Below are 22,950 nucleotides of genomic sequence, written 5' to 3'. Positions count from 1 at the left end.
AAGGAGAACCCTCTTACACTGTTGGCAGGAATGAAAGCTGAGGTAGCCATTCTGGAAAACAGCATGGAGGTTCCTCAAAAAATTAAGAATAGAGCTACACTGGGCGCCCGGGGGGCTCAGTGGGTTAAGCCGGTGCCTTCGGCTCAGGTCATGATCTCAGGGTCCTGGGATTGAGTCCTGCATTGGGCTCTCTGCTCAGCAGAGAGCCTGCTTCCCTCTCTCTCTCTCTGCCTGCCTCTCCGTCTACTTGTGATTTCTCTCTGTCAAATAAATAAATAAAATCTTTAAAAAAAAAAAAAAAAAAGAATAGAGCTACACTATGACCCAGCAACTTCATTACTAGGTATTTATTCAAAGGATACAAACAGTGATTCAAAGGGACACGAATGTTTACAGCAGCAATGTCCACAATAGCCAAAATATGGAAAGAGCCCAGATGTCCATTGACAGATGAATGGATAAAGATGTGGTATAGGGGCACCTGGGTGGCTCAGTGGGTTAAAGCCTCTGCCTTAGGCTCAAGTCATGATCCCGGGGTCCTGGGATTGAGCCCCGTATCGGGCTCTCCGTTCAGCAGGGAGCCTGCTTCCCCCCCACCTTTGCCTGCCTCTCTGCCTACTTGTGATCTGTCAAAAAAGAAAAGAAAAGAAAAGAAAAAGAATATGTGGTGTGTACATACAATGGAATGTTACTTAGCCATTAAAAAGAATGAAATCTTGCCATTTGCGATCATGTGGATGGAACTAGAGGGTATTATGCTAAATGAAATAAGACAAACACAAATACCATATGATTTCACTGATATGTGGAATTTAAGAAAACAGATGAACATGGGGAAGGGAAGGAAAAGTAAAATAAGATGAAAATAGTGAGGGAGGCAAGCCTAAGAGACTCTTAATCATAAGAAACCAACTGAGGGTTGCTGGAGGGGAGCTGGGTGGGAGGATGGGGTAACTGGGTGATGATGGCATGAAGGAGGGCACGTGGTGTTCCATGCTACTGATGAATCACTAAATTCTACCTAGAAAACTAGTAATACAGTATATGTCAAATTAAATTAAATTAAAATAAAGAAAAATAAATACATAAATACATACACCACCAGTCCCTGGCCCCTTCGGTAGGATAAACTTAGTGCCCGAGAGCCTTTACCATCTGGCTTGGATAATGGGTACATAGTCTTTGTTCTGCACCTGGATGGAAGCCCCCGCACCTGCTGCATCTGAACTTTGAGGCCTGGATCTTGTTTCTGAGCTCTCTCAGAGGCATTCCCCTTTAGAGGAAGCCCAGGACCTTGACTATCAGGTAGACAAGCTCAAGAGTTCAAATCCAGACTCTGCCACGGGTCAGCTGGGTAATGGCGTCTGAACCTCCATTTCCCCATCTTTGCAAAGGGGTTCATTGCAACCCCCCCACCCCCCAGGGAGGGTTGGGGGATTGAATGAGAGGAAGCCGGGCAGCATTTAGCAAGGTGCTGGCGGATGGGAAAGCTGTCCGGATTACTGTTATTCGTGACTCATGCCCCCAGAGGAAAAGCAAGCCAGTGGAAGGTGTGGGCCCGTCTCAGCGCCCGCCCTTGCAGCCTTTGAATTGGTGAATGAGCCCGTGAGAAGAAAGAGAACGCGAGAAACTTACACAAGGTTTTCAAAGCACATGGTGGGACCCACGACGTTAGCGGCTCCGCTGCTGATTTTAAAGGCAAAGAAGTTGTCCGGGCAGGGCTTGCTGAGGCCGCACTTGGTCCTCACGACCTCTGTGGAGGGAACAGACCAACCTCGGTGGTCGCAGCGTGGCAAGGGGCTCGGGAGGAGGCAGGGGAGCGGCCCCGGGGAGCAGGCTCCGGACGCTGCGAGAAGCCTCCTCCCCAAGGCGCCTTCCGGACAGCCTCAAGGCCGGGGGATTTGCCCCTTCACGCATGCGCAGGGCGCCTCCAGCCCTCCCCGCCGAAGATGCAGGACACCTGTGTGTCTGACCACCCTCAAGTTTATTTTCAGGGTTTCCAGGACAGCTCTAGTTCCAGCTCAGCGCCTGGCTCTGATTCAGACTCGCGTCCTCTCCTGGTGGCCCTCCCAGGGCCAGCCCCGGAGGCCAGAAAGAGGCGGGAAATGTATCTGGGACCCCCACACACAGCTGGGCCCTCCACGGACTCTGTGAGCGGGGATCTCCGTCACCCGTGTTTTTGGCCCGGCAGGCTCTCATTTATATTAATGCCTGCTGTTGCTGGTTTTTTAAAAAAAAAACAAAAAAACAAAAAAAAACCAAAAAAACACCACCCGACACTTTGGAAAGTACCATTAGGGAGGCTGGGTAAACATGAAATTAGAGAAAGTTCACCTGCAAAGAGAAAGCCATGATCGGGCAGCGCGTGTCCTCCAGCCCCTGCTCCGCGGCCCGCCGAGCTATGGCAGCACGGGCTTGGAGCGAACCCCCAGGCTTCCTGAGACAAGCTGGCAGCCGCCAGGTGCTTGCTGTGTGCTAAGCACCGTGGCAAGCACTTTACATTTATTATCTTGTTAAATCGTGCCGGGAACTCCTGTGCCTGGCACACAGTAGGCACTCAATAAACATTCACTGAATGAACGCATAGGTGGTTGGGCAGGGCTGGGCTCTAGGCTGGGAGAAAGGATGCCATCAGGGTGCTGAGGATCTTGCCAGACTCTAGGGAGCCTTTCTGTGCCTCAGGGAAAAGTGCCCCTCTGGGGGGGACACAACCCATTGTGCAAGACTTGCCAAGCCCACGCCCGGGTACTCCAGCCAAGCAGGCGGCCCTGGAGGCCTGAGTAGAATGCCTATGGTGGGCTCTCTGCCCTGCCTCCTGCTCCGAGACTCAGTACCCCCACCTGATGGGTATAACCAGAGCTCAAACCAGGACACTGTCACCAGAATGAGCACCAGGTGCCGAGACTCCCACAAGGGGCTGTTAAGGGCAGAGTGGGTGTCTAGGCTGGCGGCTCCGGTCAAAGAGAGCTGGAGAGGTGGGGACCTGACCCCTTCCCCCACCTTCTGAAGAGGACCCTTCTCAGGAGGCCTCGTACCTGCCGAAAGGTGGGGATGAAGGCCGAGGATGACGCTGGGGAGGGGTCCTACTCTCCTGTGAGCCTTGGGCCCTCACCTCTGGTGGCCTGTCCCCTCATGGAAAGGCCAGGTAACTCCTGAGATCAGACATTCTTACTGATGCTGGAGGGATTGTTCCAGGCCCTGGACCCCACTGTAGAGTTTGCCCAGAGCCTAATCAACTGCAGCTAAGTCTGATAAACCTGATGTCAACAAGCTGGCTTAAGCAGGCTTTTCCAGAATTGATTTTCTGACCATCCAGCCTTTACGGTCCAGCTACTGGCTGAAGGGGATGACGTCCAGGGGGCACAGCCATTGGGAGGCAGGGATTTGCTTTCTGAATTTGGGCTGGGGGGCTGCCCCCCCCCCCAGCTGCCTCAAACCCTGAGACTCCAAGCCGTCTGGGAACCCCTAGTGCTGTTGCTGAGGGTGTGAAGCAGAGCACTGGGGGATGGGGGGGAGCAGTCAGGAAATGTGGGCTGCTCTTGAATAATCTTCAGTGTGACTTGCCAGAAATCTCTCCCTTTACCTTTGCCAGCTATAAAATGAAAGAGTTGGTTTAGATCAGGGCTTTTGGATAGCTCTTCTCGGAACTGTCAGTGGAGCTACTATTAGGGGCTTAACTGTCAATGTCAACCAGGAGAGCCGGCAGGGAGGGAGGCAGCGTGTGTGCCCAGATCTGTCATGCCCCAGCAGATGATGCGTGAGTGTGTGTTTGTACCGAGATGCTGTGCTACTCTGTGTCTACTCCAGAATAGGACTCAGGAGGCTTAGCTCAATGGAGTTGCAAGTGTGGGTGAATGGTTGGTGTTGATCCATATGGTCTTTGCTCTCTGTAACCCCACAGTGCACGGGGCCCCCATGCCCTTCTCGGTCAAAATTCTGTTCCTGGAACTATAACCCTCTTCTGTCACTGTTATGTTAGGGTGGGAGAAGGGGGGGCTTGGAGATGTTGCCTCCTGAAAGGAGCATGGAGAGGGTGGGCTCTGGGCTAACCTGGAGTTGAACTCCTGCTGCACTATGTACCTCTGTGTTGCCTTGGCCAAGAGATTTCACTTCTCTGAGCTTCAGTGTGCCCACCTATAAAATGGGCATAATTAGAGCGCCTACCCGAGGTGGTGAGGATCGCATGGGATGCCTGGAATGCTCTGAACACAGAACATAGTCGGCCCTCCATCACGGTACTATCATCATCATCATCATTATAACTGTCCCTCCCTTCCCCCACTCCACATTTTGGGAGCTGAGGTCTTTCGCTGAAGCCCTGCTTGGACGGCTGCAGTATCCAGCATTGGAGGCCTCAGCATTCCCACTTTCCAGTGCCTGACTCTCCAGCTACGGTCTCTCTTGCAGCCCCCCACATTACTGCCTCTAGGCCTTTGCCATTTCCTCCCTAATGCCTTCTCTGATCTCATCCCTTTGGAAGGGGTAGCCCTTCCGGAGGCCAGAACACTCTGCCCCATCTCTCTTGGCACATTGGGCACTTCTACCCTAAAAGACAACCAGCACCCCCTTCTATATGCTTCTGGGGGCACGTGGAGTGCCCCATATGGCCCCGGGGACTCTGGAACAGGAACTGTGACGCACGCCTGTGGTCGCTGCACGATGACAATAAGCATATCACCCATCTTCAGGGCTCTGGCTCAGTGGGGGGGTCAGAGAGGGGAGGTGGCTGTGCAGGTCCAGGGGCTGTGACTAGGGAGGCAATCCAGACTGCAGGGTGGGGTTGCTAGGGAAGGGAGAGCTGAGCCATCTCCATCAGTCTGAATGGCTGAGAGGAGGCCACTACTGCTTCAGGGCTCCGGGGGCTTCAGAAGGCATCTTGGGGCCATGGGAGGAGAGAGCCGGGCAGATTCTGGACACCAAGATTTTTCTAGGGCCTGCAGGGCTGGGAGGAGAAGCCCCGGAAAATCTCACTCTAAGGCAAAGGCAGGGCTGGGGTGATACTCACCGACCTTCTTGGAGTCCAAATCTGCTAGAAAGAAGACACAATCTGGTTAGCGAGAAAATGCTTTGGGCGCCCCCTGCTGGACGCTGGAGAGTGGCATTGGTCCGCGCCAAGCGTTCTCCTCCTGTGGGAGGACCTCCTGTTGAGGTGAACTCTAGAAGTCCCACCCTGTCAGGGAGCCCTCCCTCACCTTCCGCTGCCAACCCTTCACTCACTCACTCACACACACACACACACACACACACACACACACACAGCACTTCCTACTCTAACAGAGCATGTTATTAAATGCATAAAATAAAATAGATTAGAATGGAAACCAACTATATATCAATATAATAATAAAATATTAAAACATAAATTTGTGCTACAATAATCTATGTGCTTCTTTATTACTGCATTAAATAATAAGGTGGGAGGGTGTATGTAGCCAAACTAGGAACCCCTGAAGAAAATGAATATTACCCCTTTCAGTGGCTGAGCATTCATGGTTTTCAATGGCCACTTTCCCACTGGTTACCTGTCCTGTCACCATAAGTATTTCTTGAGACCCTGGATCATCACTTTTGATTTTGTATATTCTGTAATTAAGTCTGTTTGTCTTTCTGACTCAGACCATGAGCGGGGGCCACATGTTTCTCATTTTGGGGTGCCTGGGACCTAACACAGAAGAGTCACTCCATGTTGGTTGGAGGTGTTGATTCATCAGACTTCAGTTCTGGGGTGTACTTTTAAACCTTGTCCTTTTTCTCACTTCAGGCTGGGGCTCTCTCCTCTAGAGGACAACCCTGAGCTCCAGTTCTGCTCAGAGCCTCCTACACTGACCTGGGCCCATCTCTTCCCAGGCTGTCTGCACAGCAAACTCCATCTCTGTAAAAGCACTGCCCTGGGGCTGGGGACATGGTGGCCTACATGGGTTTATACAATTCATCCTGATGTGGGTGTGAGCCACACCTGACCAGAAGTGGACGAGGTTCTGGGATCTCAGAGACTCCTCTGTGTGGTGACTGGCTTCTCACTGCTGTGAAGCTGTGAGCTAGCCTGCGCTGCTAGAGGTTATTGACCATGTCAGTGGAGGTCATTCCCTAAATCCAAGGAGGACAAATACAGACGCCTAAATCCCTTTCCTTTCCTTCCTTCCTTTGAAAGGATTTGGACCTGGGAGACTTGGGCTCCCATTCCTGCTGACCTCTATTAGGAAATTTGGGCAACTTTCTTCATCTCCCTGAAGCTCCCTGAGCTTCTCCTTTCTTAGACTACACATAAAACCACACCGTGAGGTCATGTATGAGTCCACTCCACAACGACACCATGGATCACCTCATGGGGCCATTTGTGTAGATTATATGAGATTATGCATGTAAGCAACTGGTATCCATTACTCATCCATCATCCACCCAGACATCATTCATTCACCCATCCATCATCCACTCATCCATCTATCTACCCATCCAGCCAGCCAGCCACCCTCTGCCATCCAACCATCCATCTACCCATCTATCCACCCATTCATCATTCATCCACCCACCCACACATCCATTACCCACCTACCCACCATCCATCCATCTATACATCTGTCCACCCATTCATAATCTATCCATCTATCCCTCCACAATCTACCAATCCACCCATCCATCAACCATCTATCCATCATCCATCTATCCATCCATCCATCCATCCACTATCTATCCATCCACCTGTCCATTCATCCACCTACATACCCATCCATTCACCCATCCTTCCATCCACCTTCCATCAGTCCACCCATTCATCATTCACCCATCCATCCATTCATTTTTCTTTCATTCATCAAATGTTTACTGAGCAGCTTCCCTGCTAGAGAAATGGATGTACACAGGATAAAATCCTTGCCTTCAAGAAGGATGCCTTCTAGGGGATGGGGATCGAAAACAACCAAGTAGACAAATAAATAAACATCCTAATAATGGATGATGGTGAAGCTCTCAAGGAAATAGGCTGACATAGGGGCTAAAGTAGAGGGAGGTGTCATGGCTGCAGCTGGGGTTGTGGGGGAAGGTCTCTCTGAGGAGGTCATATTTGAGCAGAGACCTGAAGTTGGAGAAGAGGGACATCTGTGTGAAGAGTGTTTCAGGAAGAGGTGAGAGCAGCCGCGGCTAGATACCACTCAATGCTGTTTTGTGTCTCTTGGCTTCCTCTCTTCCCTCCTCCCTTCCTTCCTTCTTTTCTTCCTCCCTCTGTCCATTTTTCCTGGAATCACATTTCCAAAATGGCCCTTGATGCAGGCACATGTTTTGGCCAGGGTCTTGGAACACTTCTCTGTTTCTCCATGGGCTCCAGCCTTCCTGGCAGGCTCCACCCCCGCAAAGGGTGGAGTCCCAAAGGCAGCCCAAACTCTGCCATATCTGGCTGTCTCCTGGGTCACCCACAGATGGAGGGAGGACTATCCTTGGCCCCATCCTGGTCCATAGTCCCTGCCCCAGCAGGGAGCCCCACTCACCCAGCCAGCGGGGTAGACGGATAGTTTTCATGTTTAAGCTGCTGTAGCTGTGCAAAAAGATCCATGTGGTGACCAGGGCAAAGATGAGGGCCAGGAGTCGGAGCACACCTGCAAAGCAAGGAGTTCCTGCCATGAAGCCCCATCACAAGGCCACATAGCAAGGCTCCTTGTGAGTCCTTACCAAATCCCCACAGTGAGACCATGTCATGAGACCCCACCAGACAGAGGCCCACACCTTGGACCAGGTCAGGGGACCGTGTGGTAGGACCATGTGCGAGTCCATGCAGTGATCAAATGGTGAGACCGTGCTGCAAGGTGACGTAGCCACATTTCCCCAAGTAGGTCTACTGGGAGAAAAAGTTAGAAATGAGCCTTCCTGGGCTCCACGTAGCCACCCAGAGACAGACTCTTGAGGGGTGAGGCCTAGGAATCTGCACTCTTATCCAGCACTCCGGGATGAGGCCCGAGTGTGTGGCAGCAAAGCAGGAGGCAGGTTCTGCAGCAGACAGCCCGCTCGGGGAGCCCCGCCACAGGAGTCAGGAAGGCTGTGGCCAGTGCTCTGGACAGCCAGTGCCGCTGTGTGACCTCAGGCCGAAGCTCAGCCTCTCTGGGCAGGAGTGCCTCAGTCATAGGGTAGACATGGTTCAACAACCTTGCTTCAGAGCCCACAGCTCGCTGGGAGCGATGTGATAGTTGTCTCTAGTAGGCGGCCTCCAAGGTGGCTTGGGGCTAGGGCTGGTCCCTCACATTTTCCATCACTCCTCCTGAAAGCTGCCACAAATAACCACACAATGCTATCTATAGAACATACACTGTCCTTGCTGACATGGCTTCCCTGGCCTCACAGCCTGACTGCTTCTGTACCAGTGGGGAGCAAACCCCCACCCAGGACAGACCCCCAGAGCTCCCAGTCTCACTCCCTTCCCCCACTCTCCCATGAGGGCCAGAGGCAGGCGCCACTATACCTCCTAGCTCAGGGACTCTGGTGGCCCCACTGCCATCAAGCCACACACTCTAGGTCCGTCCCTGACCTCTGTGTGGCCCTGAATTCAGCTCTGGGGTCTTGTGTTAGCCTCTCACTAGTAGGGCTGGAGGAGAAGGCCCCTGGATCCTGTGGGGCACGGCTCAGGGCTGTGGGAGGTCCTTCATCTTCTGGGCCCCAGTGTGGCCTGGAGGCACCCAGAATTCTCCCTGGGCATCAGCTCACATGACTTTTGTTGGAGGCAGTGGGCCAACAGCTTTCACGTACATAGTTATCTCAGTTCATCCTCATGGTAAACGTACGTGTTGGATGCTACGGATCGCTACCATTTTGCAGATGAGGAAACAGGCTCAGGGAGGTGGTCAGTTAGTTCAGACGTGGCGTTTGAAGGGAAGGGAAGTGTGCTGACTCTAAAACTTGTGCTCTGAACTTCCTCACAGCTATTTGGGAATATAAATGAATTGTGTCCATCTCTTCCTTGGTGCCTCAGTCTCCCTATCTATACAGAGGGTATAGCATGAGAACATGGATGAGAAGGCAAAGACTGCTCCTTGTGCCCAGCCCCGTGGTATGAAGTTTCTAGAACAGCCCTCCTTGAGCCCTCACTTCCTTCTAGGGTTAGGTATCTCCAAAATAGGAAGAGTCCCTGTGATCCCAGCCTGGTGGGGTTATGATGGCAAAGCTTATCTGGCCCTTCAGCCTCTGGGCAGCAAGTTGCCTTTTCCCCTCTTTCAGGCTTACTCCTGGATGGGTTTCCTCCTAGAGTTCATCTGGTCTGAACATTTGAGAGCATGGGATGCCAAACAACCTCTGAGTCCAGGGACTGGCTGAATTCCTGATAGAAAAAATGATTCCTGAACCAGTATCAGACCTTGAGACTTTGAATCCTTGGAACGTGGCCCCTACCTGATCTTCTCATCTTGTCCGGGTGAGGAGCAGCTTGGGGTCAGCGTTAGCCTATGGAGAGAAGGAAATCAAATTGGAAACTGGCACTTGGGGTCTGAAAACGAATAAGGTAGATGATTAGGGATGAGTATCTCCGACTTTCGGTTTGGTTCCTCACCATCTGTCTTCTGTTCACTCTCTGCCTCCACCTCTCCTTCACTTTTGCCCCTAGAATTTTATATTCTATTCAACATGTCTTTTTTGAGTGCAGAGATTGGCAGGTAGAGGAAGTTGTAGTCTGCCAGCCACTGTCTCTTGGAGGACTGATTTATTCATCCATCCATCCATCCATCCTTCCACCTTCCATCCGTCCATCCATCCATCCGTCCATCCTTCTGTCCCTCCAGTCAGCTGAGAGACATTGAGCTAGCTGGCTCCAGCAAAATCATCAGGAAACAGCAGCTTGAGTGATTTCTGCCAAAGTGCCAAGGGGAAGAGTAACGAGAACGCTCACATTACGGGTGAGTTTGCGCAGGTGCTATATACGCAGTTATCTCCTTTCGTCCTTGAAGGTAGGTAAGCCAAGACTCACGGTGGTTAAGCCCAGGGTTATTCAGCTCGGAAGGGTCACAGCCAGAATCTGGAGCAGGTCTCCACTGCCCAATCCCCACAGAGTCCCACTCCCAGGGCCCTTTGTCCCAGAGGAGAGTTGAAACTGGAGTTCCCTGCCTTCTTGAACCCCAGGCCCCAGCTTTCACCTGTGTCACCCCCCAGGTGCTGGGCAGTTCCCAGTGATTCAGCAGCTGTGAAGACCCCCAGGGGGTCTGTAGAAACCTAGGGGAGGGGAGGGCAGGGCTGCTGGTAACTGTTCTAAGTCTCTGAACCCCCACAGCCAGCTGGAGCGGCTCTGACTGCAAGGAATTGCTCCCACGACTCTTCCTGTCCCCTCCCCACTCCAGAATCTTCATCCTAAAAATCCATCCCAACAAACTGGTCTCCAAAGCCCTACCACCAACGCCACAGATAAGAGACAGTAGGCCATTTAAGCAGTTCCCTGGAACACTCCCTGATATTTAAACAAAAGCAAGGGCAAATCTACATTTCTTTTTGATAAGTATGAAAATATTCCCACCCACTCAGACCTGCCTTTTAGGTCCTTCCGGGTGAGAAAGGTGAGCCCGTGCCTGACTCCGCCCACAGAGGTTTTATAGAACTTTAACTTCCTGAAATTCAAACGATCACCTCACCCCCCCCCACCTTTTTTTCGATACAAGAGTATATTATGCTTTTGAGTATTCCTGGAATCTGACCTACAGTCTGGGAGCCCAGGCCCCCAGATGATGCTGAAGGACGTTCCGTGGGATCCGCATGTGTGGGGACCCAGGAGAGCTCGGGGCCAGACAGGAGGGAAGGATGGGAACAGGGTCAGGTGGTTGGGGACACACAGGTGACAAGATACACGTTGATATTCATAGAGAGCAGGCGGGAGACGGAACTCGGAGAGACAAAGGACAAGGGGCAGAGATAACAGAGAGGGACACAAAGAGAACAAGACAGAGACAGAGGAGGAAAACACATAAAGGAGCAGAGGGAAGAGCAAATACTCAGGACATGCATTTACTCAGGCTCAGAGGGAGAAAAAGTGCCCTTCAGAGAGAGACAAGAGAGACGGGACAGAGATAGAGGCTGGGATGCATACCTGGGCAGGGGGCTAGCTTCTCGCTGTCCTGCCCATGCCAAGCACGGATTCTGGCTTCAGGGCTTGGGGGTGGGGAGGGCGGTGAGTCTGATGTCCCTCCTGGCTGAGTCCCCGACCGTCCCCTCAGCACCTGCAGGCTTCTCCAGTCTCCTGAGCTCCCGCCCGCTCACCTGGCCAGCTCACCCTGCCAGCCCATGGGTGCTCAGGAGGCTCTAGCTCCACAGTCCTGGGCTCTGGGACCGGGTCTGCTGGGGGTGGGGAGGGAGGGAGAAAGGCACTTGGGACCGGTATGCGGGGTGGGGCAAGAATTCCCTCCGTAACCACCCAAACCCAAGAGTTTCTTTCTTACTTGTTCCTGCGAGAACGTCTGTCACAACCTGTTATTCAGGTTACAGAGCTGTGGGGCAAAGGCTTGGGGAGAAAGGTCTGACTGTCCTTGCACACATATGATGACCCCAGGGTAGTATGTGGTCACGGGGCTGGCGGTGGTGGGAGGGTGGAGGGTGGAAAGGAGGGGACGGAGCTGGAGGAGTAGGGAGGGGAAGGCAGAACCCATGGTCCTCCCTCACTGTCCTGAGCCTCTCCCTTTGTCCTGCCCCTCCCCTTGGACCCCTTCGGATTTCTGGCTGCATGTCTGGCTCTGTGTGTAAGCCGCAAGCATGCTTTCCTTTTCCATGGCAGGCCTGGTTTCCTGCAGGCCCCGTACAAGGCTGAGCACAGAGGAGGTGCTCCATGAATATCAAGGACCTGAATGAACCGGATTCTTGCACAGTCCTGAAAGGTTAGGGCAATGAAACGACTGTGTAGAGAAGGAAGCTGAAGTTCAGAGAGGGCAACTGACTTGTCTAAGGCCACACAGCAACTTGTGGATTTAATTTCTGAAGCAGTCTCTCAGCAATCACAGGAAGGCAGGCTGTGTATGAGACCGGGGATAGGGCTGTGAGCAAGACATGCCTGGGTGGCTCAGTCTGCTTACAGCTCATGTCACGATCCCAGGATCCTGGGATCGAGCCCACATCGGACTCCCTGCTCAGCAGGGAGCCTGCTTCTCCCACTCCTACTGCTGCTCCCACTGCTTGTACTCTCTGTCAAATAAATAAAATCTGTAAAAAAACAAAACAAAAAAAAGACATGCTCGGGGCATCCCTGAGCCTTTGTCCTGTTGCTCCCTGTCTGTCTCTTTGCTTGGAACACTCCTACTTATACTTCAGGTCTCAGTGTAGAAGTTGCTTCCTCTGGGAAGCTTTTCCTGACCGCCCCCCCCAAATCAGGGCTAATGCCTACCTGTGGTCCTGAATGAGGGGACCCCCATCAAGGCCCCCCATCCTGTCAAGAGGAGCTGGTAACAAGGTGATTTCTCTGTGGTTGGTTTAGAAGGGGGCATGGGACCCATGCAAGGCCAATCAGAGTTTTTCCCTGGACAGATCTTGGAAACCGGGCGGTGGGGAGATGGGGGGATAAGGGGTGGGGAGTGGGGGGGGGCTAGAGAAGCTGTTTTTTCCCTGGTGACTCTAAGCTGGACATCTGTGAGTCTGGAGCTGCTGGCGCCCCTTTCTCAGCTGCTCTAACATCCTGCCAGAGGATGAAAATGCCAGGCTGAGCACGGGGCAGCCCTCACGGCCTTGGTCTTGAGAGGGTCGAGGAGGAAGGAGCAATGATGTCAGGAAAGAGGACGGACTTCAGGTCCATCAGAGAGACCTGCACTCGTCACTCAGTACTTGTGTGTTTCGGGGCACACCTCTCAGGGCACCGGCTTCCTCCTCTATGAGGGTGATGCCATCTATTTGTCCTGAAAGGGGTGTCAGGCAGGGAGGCCACCTGTCTACAAGGACTTTGCCAGCTGATGACGTTCACCCCAGCCCTCCTCCCCGTGGGCAGGACCCATTCATCCCGGCTGCTTCCTGCTAGCACACCTTGCCAGGATTCCTATCCGGATGTTTGCTCTTCCAACGCAACTAAAATGCCATCACAGCCTGTTTGTGACATTTCTTAATGGTCCTATAAGAGATGGGACATCAGCTTCTTCCTGTTTCCTGGAGTCTTCTCTACTCAGGTGCCTTTGAGCTCAGCCATGACCTGTCCCAGAGCCAAGATGAATGGAGGACAGATTACTCTCTCTCCAGGCTAGGAGGGTGGAGGAAAGCACCTTGATGAAGAAATAAATAGGTATTTCTCCTGCTTAAGTCTGGTCTCTGGTCCCTAAGGCCCTCAGGGTACAGGCCAAAGTATCTCATGTGCTTATAAGGCCTCACATGATTTAAACGCTGGCATGAGATGGACCTTGCCGCCCTCATCATCTGCGGTCCCCACTCCTCCTTCTCCAGATGCTCAGAGCAGCCCCGGGCGAGGCTCTCTCCCTCGTCAGCTTTGCACATGCCGTTCTGTATGGGCATTGCTCTTCTAGGACTCATCCCCTCGGGCAACTGCTCCTTGGCCTCGGGTCACGGCTCCTTGGCCTCGGGTCCTCACCCAAGCAGCCCTTTGTCCTTGGAAAGACAGAATTCAGAAGCTGTTTCTTAGCTCATCATAAGGATCTAGGCTCAGCCCACGGTCACTTCTGAATCAGCCCTAAGCCACAGCTGAAATGGAAAGAGCTCCGCGAACATGCTCTGCATTTTCCCCAACTTGGGCATCAGCCACAGGTTCAACTGTGTTCTCATGTGGCAGCTCGTTTCTAAGGAGGCGTGAACCGGAGGTCCTATCCCGAGCTTGGAGAAATCAGGTTGTAATTACCAACAACCGTAGCTGGCCAGCTGCCCTCGTATTGGCTTTGGCCCTTCAGGCTTTCCACCACCTGCTGGCTATCAGGTTTCCTACTCTCTGCCCAGAGCCACACCTCGAAGGACCGCCTGAGTTCCAGAGCAGAACCCCAAACTCACTTTTTTGCTAATAATAAAAATAATAAATTATCAAGAAAATGATTAAACCAGCTACCCTTTATTGAGGGCTTACCTTGCAGCTGGAGTTAGGCTAAGAATTTTACACATATATCTTGTCGAATCCCCTGGCAACCCCATGGATTGGATCCTACTGTCTTCCCTTCTCTGAGGAGGACACCGAGGCCTGGAAGGGGTGGGTAAGTGGTCTCACAGCTGTGGGGGCAGAGCTGAGAGCCACACCACCAGCTGCGGACAGCAGGGAGGCGGCCGCATGGCAGTTGGCAGGCCTGAGGCTGAGCCACGGTCACCAGATTCCAACAAGGAAGGGTACTGGGTCTGAGGGAGTTCCGTGTGCCTAGGAGTAAGTCTTGACTCAAAGTAGGTACTTTAATTGGAACTCAAAGGATAATTCTACATCAAGGAAGGGTCTTATCTCCAGGCCGTGAGGGCTCACATTTTCCTTCATGGGAGCAATGGAAACTTCGGGGCAGGGGTGGCACAGATGAGCATTTGGGCAGCTACTCTGTGACCCCCAACCACGGCAGAAAAAATGAAGTCAGCACAGAGCCTTTTCTGGTGAAGAGCAGAAGAGGGCTCAGACACTTTCCACTCAGCGTCTTGGGGCTGGCACGTGAGATGTGTTATCCTTAGAATGGGGACTTCTTAGTGTGGGGGTAGGGCCAGGGGACTTGGAGACAAGTCTGAGACAGCCCAAGGTCATGAGCTGAGCAGGTCTGAAGATTCTGAGTCTTCTTGGTCATGAGTTATTGGGGAATCTCTGTGATATCTTAAAAAAAAAATCCAACTTAACAAATAATCCTAAAATTTATATGGAACCAGAAAAGACCTCGAATAGCCAAAGGAATATTGAAAAAGAAAGCCAAAGTTGGTGGCATCACAATTCCAGACTTCAAGCTCTATTCCAAAACTGTCATTATCAAAACAGTACGGTACTGGCACAAAAACTGACACAAAGATCAATGGAACAGAATAGAGAGCCCAGAAATAGACCCTCAACTCTATGGTCAACTACTCTTGACAGAGCAGGAAAGAATGTCCAATGGGAGAAAGACAGTCTCTTCAACAAATGGTGTTGGGAAAATTGGACAGCCACATGCAGAAAAATTAAATTGGACCATTTCCTTACACCACACATGAAAATAGACTCAAAATGGATGAAGGACCTCAATGTGAGAAAGGAATCCATCAAAATCCTTGAGGAGAACACAGGCAGCAACCTCTTTGGCCTCAGCCGTAGCAACTTCTTCCTAGGAACATTGCCAAAGGAAAGGGAAGCAAGGGCAAAAGTGAACTATTGGGACTTCATCAAAATTAAAAGCTTTTGCACAGGAAAGGAAACAGCTAACAAAACCAAAAGACAACTGAGAGAATGGGGGAAGATATTTGCAAACAACATAACACATAAAGGGCTAGTGTCCAAAAATTTATAAAGAGCTTATTAAACTCAACACCCAAAGAACAAATAATCCAATCAAGAAATGGGCAGAGGACATGAACAGACATTTCTGCAAAGAAGACATCCAGATGGCCAACAGACACATGAAAAATTGCTCCACATCACTCGGCATCAGGGAAATACAAATCAAAACCACAATGAGATACTACCTCACACCAGTCAGAATGGCTAAAATTAACAAGTCAGGAAATGACAGATGTTGGCAAGGATGCGGAGAAAGGGGAACCCTCCTACACTGTTGGTGGGAATGCAAGCTGGCGCAACCACTCTGGAAAACAGCATGGAGGGTCCTCAAAAATTTGAAAATAGAGCTACCCTATGACCCAGCAATTGCACTACTGGGTATTTACCCTAAAGATACAAACGTAGTGATCTGAAGGGGCATGTGCACCCGAATGTTTATAGCAGCAATAAACGTCCACAATAGCCAAACTATGGAAAGAACCTAGATGTCCATCAACAGAAGAATGAATAAAGAAGATGTGATATATATATATTTGAATACTCTGCAGCCATCAAAAGAAATGAAATCTTGCCATTTGCGACGTGGATGGAAATAGAGGGTATTATGCTTAGCGAAATAAATCAATTGGAGAAAGACAACTATCATATGATCTCCCTGATATGAGGAAGTGGAGATGCAATGTCGGGGGTTTGGAGGTAGGAAAAGAATAAATGAAACAAGATGGGATTGGGAGGGAGACAAACCATAAGAGACTTAATCTCACAAAACAAACTGAGTGTTGCCAGGGGTAGGGGGGTAGGAAGAGGGTGGTTGGGTTATGGACATTGGGGAGGGTATGTGCTATGGTGAGTGCTGTGAAGTGTGTAAACCTGGCGATTCACAGACCTGTACCCCTGGGGCTAATAATACATTATATGTTTATAAAAAAATAAAATAATTATTTAAAAAATCCAACTCAATCATTCATTCTACATTTCCTGTGCCATCACAATGCCGGGGGCCTGGAACAGAGCAGAGGGCCAATAAGGTTCTCACCTTCCGGAAATGCACAGTGTGAGGGCAAAAGATACGTGGATGGTGATGGTGCAGTGGGGTGGGGGCTCGGGTTGGGCTTCCTTCAGGGAACCTCCTGGCCAGGGAGCTGTCAGAGTAGACTTCCTGGAGGAAGTGGCATCTGGACAGTTGGAGTTCTCCTGGAAAGTGTTTGGGGCAGAGGAATAGCATGTGCAGAGGCTTAGAGGAGAGGCAGAACCTGAAACTCTGATGGTAGAGACCAAAGTGAAGGGGGAAAGGGACTATACATTAGGCTAATTTTACATTAGCCTGTAAGGACTGGGCTGATGGGATGACCTTGGGCTTTGTTCTGAGGGTGATGAGGGGGCCTCAGGAAGAACTAAATAGGGCTAGTGATAAAACCTCAGCTCAGTGTGGAGAAGGCAGCACCTCCTCCAAGAAGCCTTCACTGACCCCGGCTCCTCCATTAAGGAATTTCTCCATTGAGGTGCCCTGTCATGCTTCAGGTCAGCCTAATTCAGGGGCCAGCTTCCTCCCAATGCAGTGACTTCTGAGGGCCTTCCTCGCGCATGCCCCTGATGCTAGCACCAAGGCACACAGTAGGTGGGCACTAAGTGTCCTCAGATAGAAGCAAGTGGCTTTCTGTCTGGGAAAGAAACTAAGGGAGAAAAGGCCCCAAACACACCACAGATGCTCCCTCCAGCACAGATGCTCACATCACAGATTCTTCTTTTACTCCCTGACCCGCAGCATTCTCCAAAGTGAATCCTGTCCAGGGGATGGGCTCAGACTTCAGAATCCAAGTAGCCTCTTCAGGCTAAATGCAAGCTCCGGCTGTTTTCATCATCCCCGGAAATTCCGTGGACTAAGTGTTGTCTCCAAAGGCAGGGGGGGCGCTCCCTGCTCTGTCCATGGGCTTCTCTCTGTGTCCACATCCCCCCGCCCCACCTCGCCCCCACGCAGGCAGGATTCCTGGCAAGGGATGGATTCTGCATGTAGCAGGGTGGGAGGTGGCCGCTGCAGAGGGGGCCACAGACCCTGAGGGAGATACTCAGCACGTCGAGGAGATCGAGATAGAGGGACAGGACAGAACAAAAAAGAAGCAGAGACCCTAAAAGACTGAGAGCGGCAGACACATTGACAGACACACACACACTAGCACGTGGGCACGCCCACACGCACACGGGAGTCAGGGGGCTGCTGAGAGTCCCAGGAGGCGTGCGGGATGCTGCCAAAACCCGGTTGCCACTAGCCATCCTGAATTCTGACCTCGAAATCTGGGAAACCAGCGGCTGCCTTTCCTTCCCTAAATGGTCCATCTTGTAAACCCCTAGTATTTATAGGCAATTATTGATCATGTCACCGATACAGACACATAGAAACTTCAAATAAATCTGTAAACAATAAGGACGGTGGTCGAAAGCATTGTGCCCGTGACATTTATTTCAGAAGGAAATAAGCCCATTATTTCTGTTATGCCCTATTTTAATTTTATTTATGGTTTTAATGGTTTTCTCCAGCTCTGGCCAGTGTTAGAATTAACGGGTTGTGTGAGGTCACACAGCAGGAGATGCAAGAAGGTGTGGGAGGCACAGGATTCTGAGGTTGCTTACTCCCCAAGTTCCTGGGATGTTTCCCAGAATAAGACAAAAAACCCACAGGTACCAGCTGCCGCGCTGAGACTTCCTTATTTTAACTGCTTTAATCCTCAGCAGCTTAATGAGGAATTCGGGGACACTGAGGCACAGAGCGTTAGGTCACAACTGGTGAGAGGCAGAGGAAGAGAGAGATCCCAGAGAGGAGCCTAGGAGCCCACATTCTTAACCACAGTGTCCGACTCCTCTAGACTAGGGCTGGGCAGCTTTCCGCAAAGGACAAGAGGAGATATTTTGGGTTTTCTGGGCCATACGTTCTCAGTCATAGCCCTTCAACTCTGCCATTGCAGTGGGAAAGCTGGAGTAGCCGTTTGTAAATGAATGAATGTGGCTATGTTCTAATAAAACTTTATTTATAAACACAAAGGAATCTGAATTTGGCCCTAGGCCTTAGCTTGTCCAACTCTAATTTGGGTGTTGCCCATCTCAGCCCAAGGTGGACAGGAGCTCTGGTGTTCCCTTTCCTGAGCTTAAGCCTGCCTGGGTTTGGTTCAACCGTTGGTGGTGGAGAAGGAGGCCTTCTGTAGGATAAGAGAGGGTTCCTATCACCCTGCCCTTCCTTTTGCTCCCGGCAGCCTGCATGCCTCTCAGGGGCGGATCCACCAGCCCCTTGGTTTAGCAGGGCTCAGCCGCCTGTCCTTAGACTTTGTTCCAAATTCACCTGACTGGATTGTCATCCGAGGGTGCCTTGCTCAGTGCCCGGCACCGGGGAGACGCCCAGTCAATGGCAGCTCTTGCCGTATTGGCACCTTCAGGTCTGCAGAGGCCTCATCGGGCCTGGCGATTTTGAGTCTATAGCATATGGTGCCTGAATGGCGGTCTTTGGAGTCCTATCTGGGTTCTGTCCTGGAGCTGTGGCTACAGTCCTCTCAGCTTGGTTTCCTTACCTGTATGTGGCCATCACAATCCCTAATTTAGTAAAAATTAAATCGAGAATACACCCCACGCACAATACCTGCCACAGGGGAAATGCTTCATAAGTGACAGTAGTTCAGTGAGTAGGCCCCCTTGTACTCTGCTTGGGGATGCCCCTGTGCTCTCCACCATACCTCTTAAGGAGGCAGAAATCCCCCCAGAATGGGAGAAATGTATGCTCTGGATTGGGATTGGTTCTCCAAGCCCTGACAGAGCAGCAAGAGAAAGGAGAAGGTGTCTGGCCCAACATGAAGCCCTTTCCCCTCCCCAAGGGCATGGGGTAATCTCAGGCTGCTAGGCGTCTTTGGGTACACTAGCCAGAGGGGCCAGTATGTGCCACCAGAATGTCTCTTTGCAGAGAGTCTGGCTGTGTGTCACCAGAGAGGGCTACTCTATCAGGATGGGACTGCCTGGAGCGTCTGGGTTCATCCCCTGAGCCATGGCCTGCTGTTGGCCTATCTGAATCACTTCAGCAGGTCAAGCATGACGAAATTCACCTAAGACCCGTGGGCAATTCTATTCCTTTCCATCAGAGAGAGTTGGGTCTTGGCCTCTTTGATTAACATGATGGCCGCCTCCACAATGACGTCAATGGGGTTTTGGAAAGGTTTGAGGAGATAAATCTTTCCCAGGGACATGTGGGATCCAGACATCTCTGAAGGAGAAATAATCTTAATAATAATCACAGTGATGATTCTAGTAAGTCTTCACACTGTTTGTTGGCAAGTTTTGAGCTCCGTGTCCTTCGCTTAATCTTCTCAACAGTATTGTGAGGCAGATTCTTTTATTGACTTCCTTACTGGTGAGGGGCTTAAAGAGATTAAGTGATTTGTCCAAGGTCATACAAGTGGAGTGGCTGATGCAATTTTGTCATCCATTACTTTAGTAACTGTGATTAAATGAAGGAGGGATGCTTGGAGCCAGACTGTGGTAGACACCTGTTGCTTGGGTCATCTTTCCAGCACCCATGCCCCCTTTTCCTGTTCCTCACCCCAAATTTCCTTCAGGCACCAAACTCCCTTCCTCTGATTCCTACCAGGCAATTGGCTAGGGATGGCCCCATTCCTGGTTCCAAGTGTGACCACGTGGCCTAGGCCTAACTCCTTTTCTCGGTCACAGAGGTGGGCAGGCCACCCATGCTCAGAAGATCACAGCCTTCCCAGGGCTCTTGATGGACTTGTCAAGGAAGAGGATCTGCCTCTCTGCTGGGGTAGCTGAATTGAGTTGACTTAGAACTACAGATGGTGATGGTACCTGCCACTGTGGGGGCTGGGACACCTTGCCTGAGAATAAAGCAACATGGAAGCAAGAATCCCAGAGATGGAGTCAGAGTCCTGGGGATGTCATCGAGCCCCTAGATCTAGCCTTGCCTGCCAGTGGCTCGTTGGACTTTTTCGTTATGTGAGCCAATATTGGTCCTTTATTTGTTGGGCTGGCTTGAATTTTTTGTTATTGTTTTTGTTGTTGTCACTAGCAGCCAGAAGAGTACTGATACACAAGGATTTTCCCATTTTCAACCACACCTACATCACCAGACATGTGAGGTAACTTGCCCAAGGTAATACAGCAAGAAAAAGTCAGAGATAGGATTCAAACTCCAAAGTGGTTCTCTTTCCATGACTTCTACATCTTTGTCTCCCCAGGCTACGCACCTGGGAAGCAGACCTTGGCCTTTCCACCTCTGTTTCCTGGGACCTCCCAAAGCAAGAGATTGGTACCAATCATAGAAGAATCTGCCCTTTCCACAAGGCCTCTGCTGTAGGACTTCAGGCTGGTCCGGGAAGCTGTGCCAGGCTTGCCCAGCAGAAGTAGACAGGCCGGTCTCACCCAGGGTAGAACTGCCCAGGAACAGCCCAGTCCAAGCACACGTTGGCAAGCCATGGCTTCCAGCATCCTGCACCCCAGGACATAACCCTCGGCTCTTTGGGCTTCCAAATTTCTACTGGAAGGCAGTGGCAGGGGCCGTGTGTACACATGGAGGTGTACAGAGACAGGGTGTAAATGATGACCATAAGACAGAACCCCAGTGGCAGTTGCCTGCCCTCAGAGGAGACCTGCCCGTCTAATATTGGGAGGCCTGGAATGGCGTTGGGTAGGCTGTGGCCAGCCTGAACGGGGAGCTGGCCAATGCACTGGAGCGGACAGACAGAGCAAACACTGGGTAGAACCGAACTCCACTCCACAGTTTGCTTGTCCTGGGTGGGCCTGAGCACCTTGCTGCCCTCTCCTCTCAATGCCCGCTCCTGCCCTCTCCCTGCAGGACTGCCCCCCCTTCCTCCCTCTCCCCCTTCTCTTAAGAGTCTGCAGTGTGCCAAATGCTTACCTCTCCGTTCTCTTCCTCCCACTAGCATTTCTCCACAAATTTAACCTCCGAGAAGTCTGTCCTGACTCCTACCTCCTTTATGGTACATGTCCGAAGTGTTCTGAAGTTACTACCTGTGCAAATTTCCACCGGCTCTCTTCCAGCCACAGACTTTGAGTCGCCTTCACTGGGGACGCAGTGCTGCCTAGTGTCGGGGAGTGTACATTTTGCAGCCACAGTGCTCGGGCAAGCTATTTAATCTCTCTGTGCCTTCGTGCCCCATCTGCAAACTGGCAGTGATAACGGTGCCTACGTCTTAGAGGTCACATGAGGATTAAATGTGTTATTACATAGCGAGCACACGGCTCAGAGCCTGGCACATAATAGATGCTATTTTATGTGTTTTTTTGTGACTGCTAGCCTGGATGTCTAGACGGAGAACTGCAGGGATCAACAGAGGACCGCTGGACTCTCACTCCCATCTTACAGATCAGAAAACTGAGGTTCAGTGAAGGCTAGGGATGCACCTGATATCACACAGCTACGAGATCTCTCGAGACCAGGCAGCTTTGTTGTGACTTTACAGATCATTTTGTTCACAGAAAAATGAGAGTTGGGACCTTTCTCGTTCATCCTTTAAATATTGGTGTGGCTGCTGATTGATGCGCAGCTGTGTTTTTTGAATGAGAAGATGAAAGAATGAATGCATGCCGAGGGGCCCCTCTGCCCGAGGAGAGGAGCCTGCGATGCTGGCCATCCATCCCTGGCCTGCCCGCTTCCGTCCACCCCACTTCTCTTTTCCTTTCTTTCAGTCACGTGGACCTGGAAGTTTGGATCTTTTCGTGCTGTTGGAAACGTACCTGAGGGCTCAGGGCTCCCGCTTCCCTGCTTCGGTGGAGAAGGCCAGATGTTCCCGCTGGTGCTTTGGGTCCCTGACCCAGCCCGTCAGCCCCTTGGACCCGCTGCTGAGCGGGGCCAGCCTGCTGGTTCTCGGAGGGGCTGGGGCCTCCCAGGCGGGTTCCGTGCCAGGTGGGCACCGTGTGTGGGCCAGCTCCTCCTGGTTCTGCCCTGGCTCTGCCCTCCTGCAGAAAAGCCTGCTGTAAACTCTCCCTGCCCTGTTAAACAATCTTCCCAGGAAGGAGGAAATTCATCCGAAGGAGGAAATGAGTTCCAAGTCTTGTCTGGCTGAAGAGCCACTTGGAGGCCTCGCTTTGGCCTGGGCTGAGTGTCTCTTCCCCACAGAGCTCTCCTGACCTTGGCAGAGGAAGTTCGGGTAGGGATTTGAACAATTTAACCAGGAATGAAATACCACAATCCCTGCCTGAGAAAGAAAAACAAAACTCAAGATGACACCACCCTCCAAAATAAAACAGTCCCGGCCCTGGGACTAAGAGGGGACCATGGAGTGAGTTAGTGAAGTGCCCGTCACCTGCTTGGAGGTTCCAGGAGGGGGTGGCTGCTGCTGGAGGAAGCAGGCGGGAGGCGAGCCTGGGGAGGAGACTCATACTATGGGTAGGGGAGGTCAAGGCAGCTAAAGACAGGGAGCCTGGATGGTGGACAAGGGGCCCCCTTGAGCCGGCGCAGGGAGCGGTCTCGGTCAGTGAGTCTGGATTTGGTTTGGGGCATGAGTTAGAAGTTGAAGCTGGAGAAAGAAGGAGGGGAACAGAGAAGGGCCAACAGGTGGGAGAATTTGAGC

The 22,950-nt window shown here is 51.6% G+C and overlaps 1 protein-coding gene across 5 annotated transcripts in view; it reads right to left on the bottom strand.

Moving 5' to 3' along the window:
• Positions 1–11,457, bottom strand: part of FAM3D (FAM3 metabolism regulating signaling molecule D) — a 28,126-nt gene extending 16,669 nt beyond the window's left edge. Inside the window, exons 1-5 of one of the 5 annotated variants that reach the window (XM_044253289.1) lie at positions 11,397–11,457; positions 9,370–9,420; positions 7,482–7,589; positions 5,006–5,029; positions 1,636–1,753 (exon numbers count right to left, since the gene is read on the bottom strand). In XM_044253289.1, coding sequence (XP_044109224.1) covers positions 1,636–1,753; positions 5,006–5,029; positions 7,482–7,589; positions 9,370–9,382 — 263 coding nt within the window. In that variant the 5' untranslated portion in view covers positions 9,383–9,420; positions 11,397–11,457. Of the gene's footprint in view, positions 1–1,635; positions 1,754–5,005; positions 5,030–7,481; positions 7,590–9,369; positions 9,421–9,526; positions 9,545–11,047; positions 11,296–11,396 lie in introns of those variants that run through there. The other 4 variants (XM_044253288.1, XM_044253292.1, XM_044253290.1 and 1 more) reach the window with 4 other exon arrangements.
• Between the last annotated feature and the right edge of the window lie 11,493 nt (positions 11,458–22,950).

This window comes from Neovison vison, chromosome 6 (genome assembly GCF_020171115.1).
Source record: "Neovison vison isolate M4711 chromosome 6, ASM_NN_V1, whole genome shotgun sequence".
NCBI classification, from domain to species: domain Eukaryota; kingdom Metazoa; phylum Chordata; class Mammalia; order Carnivora; family Mustelidae; genus Neogale; species Neogale vison.
This window is presented reverse-complemented; position numbering and strand designations above follow the sequence as displayed.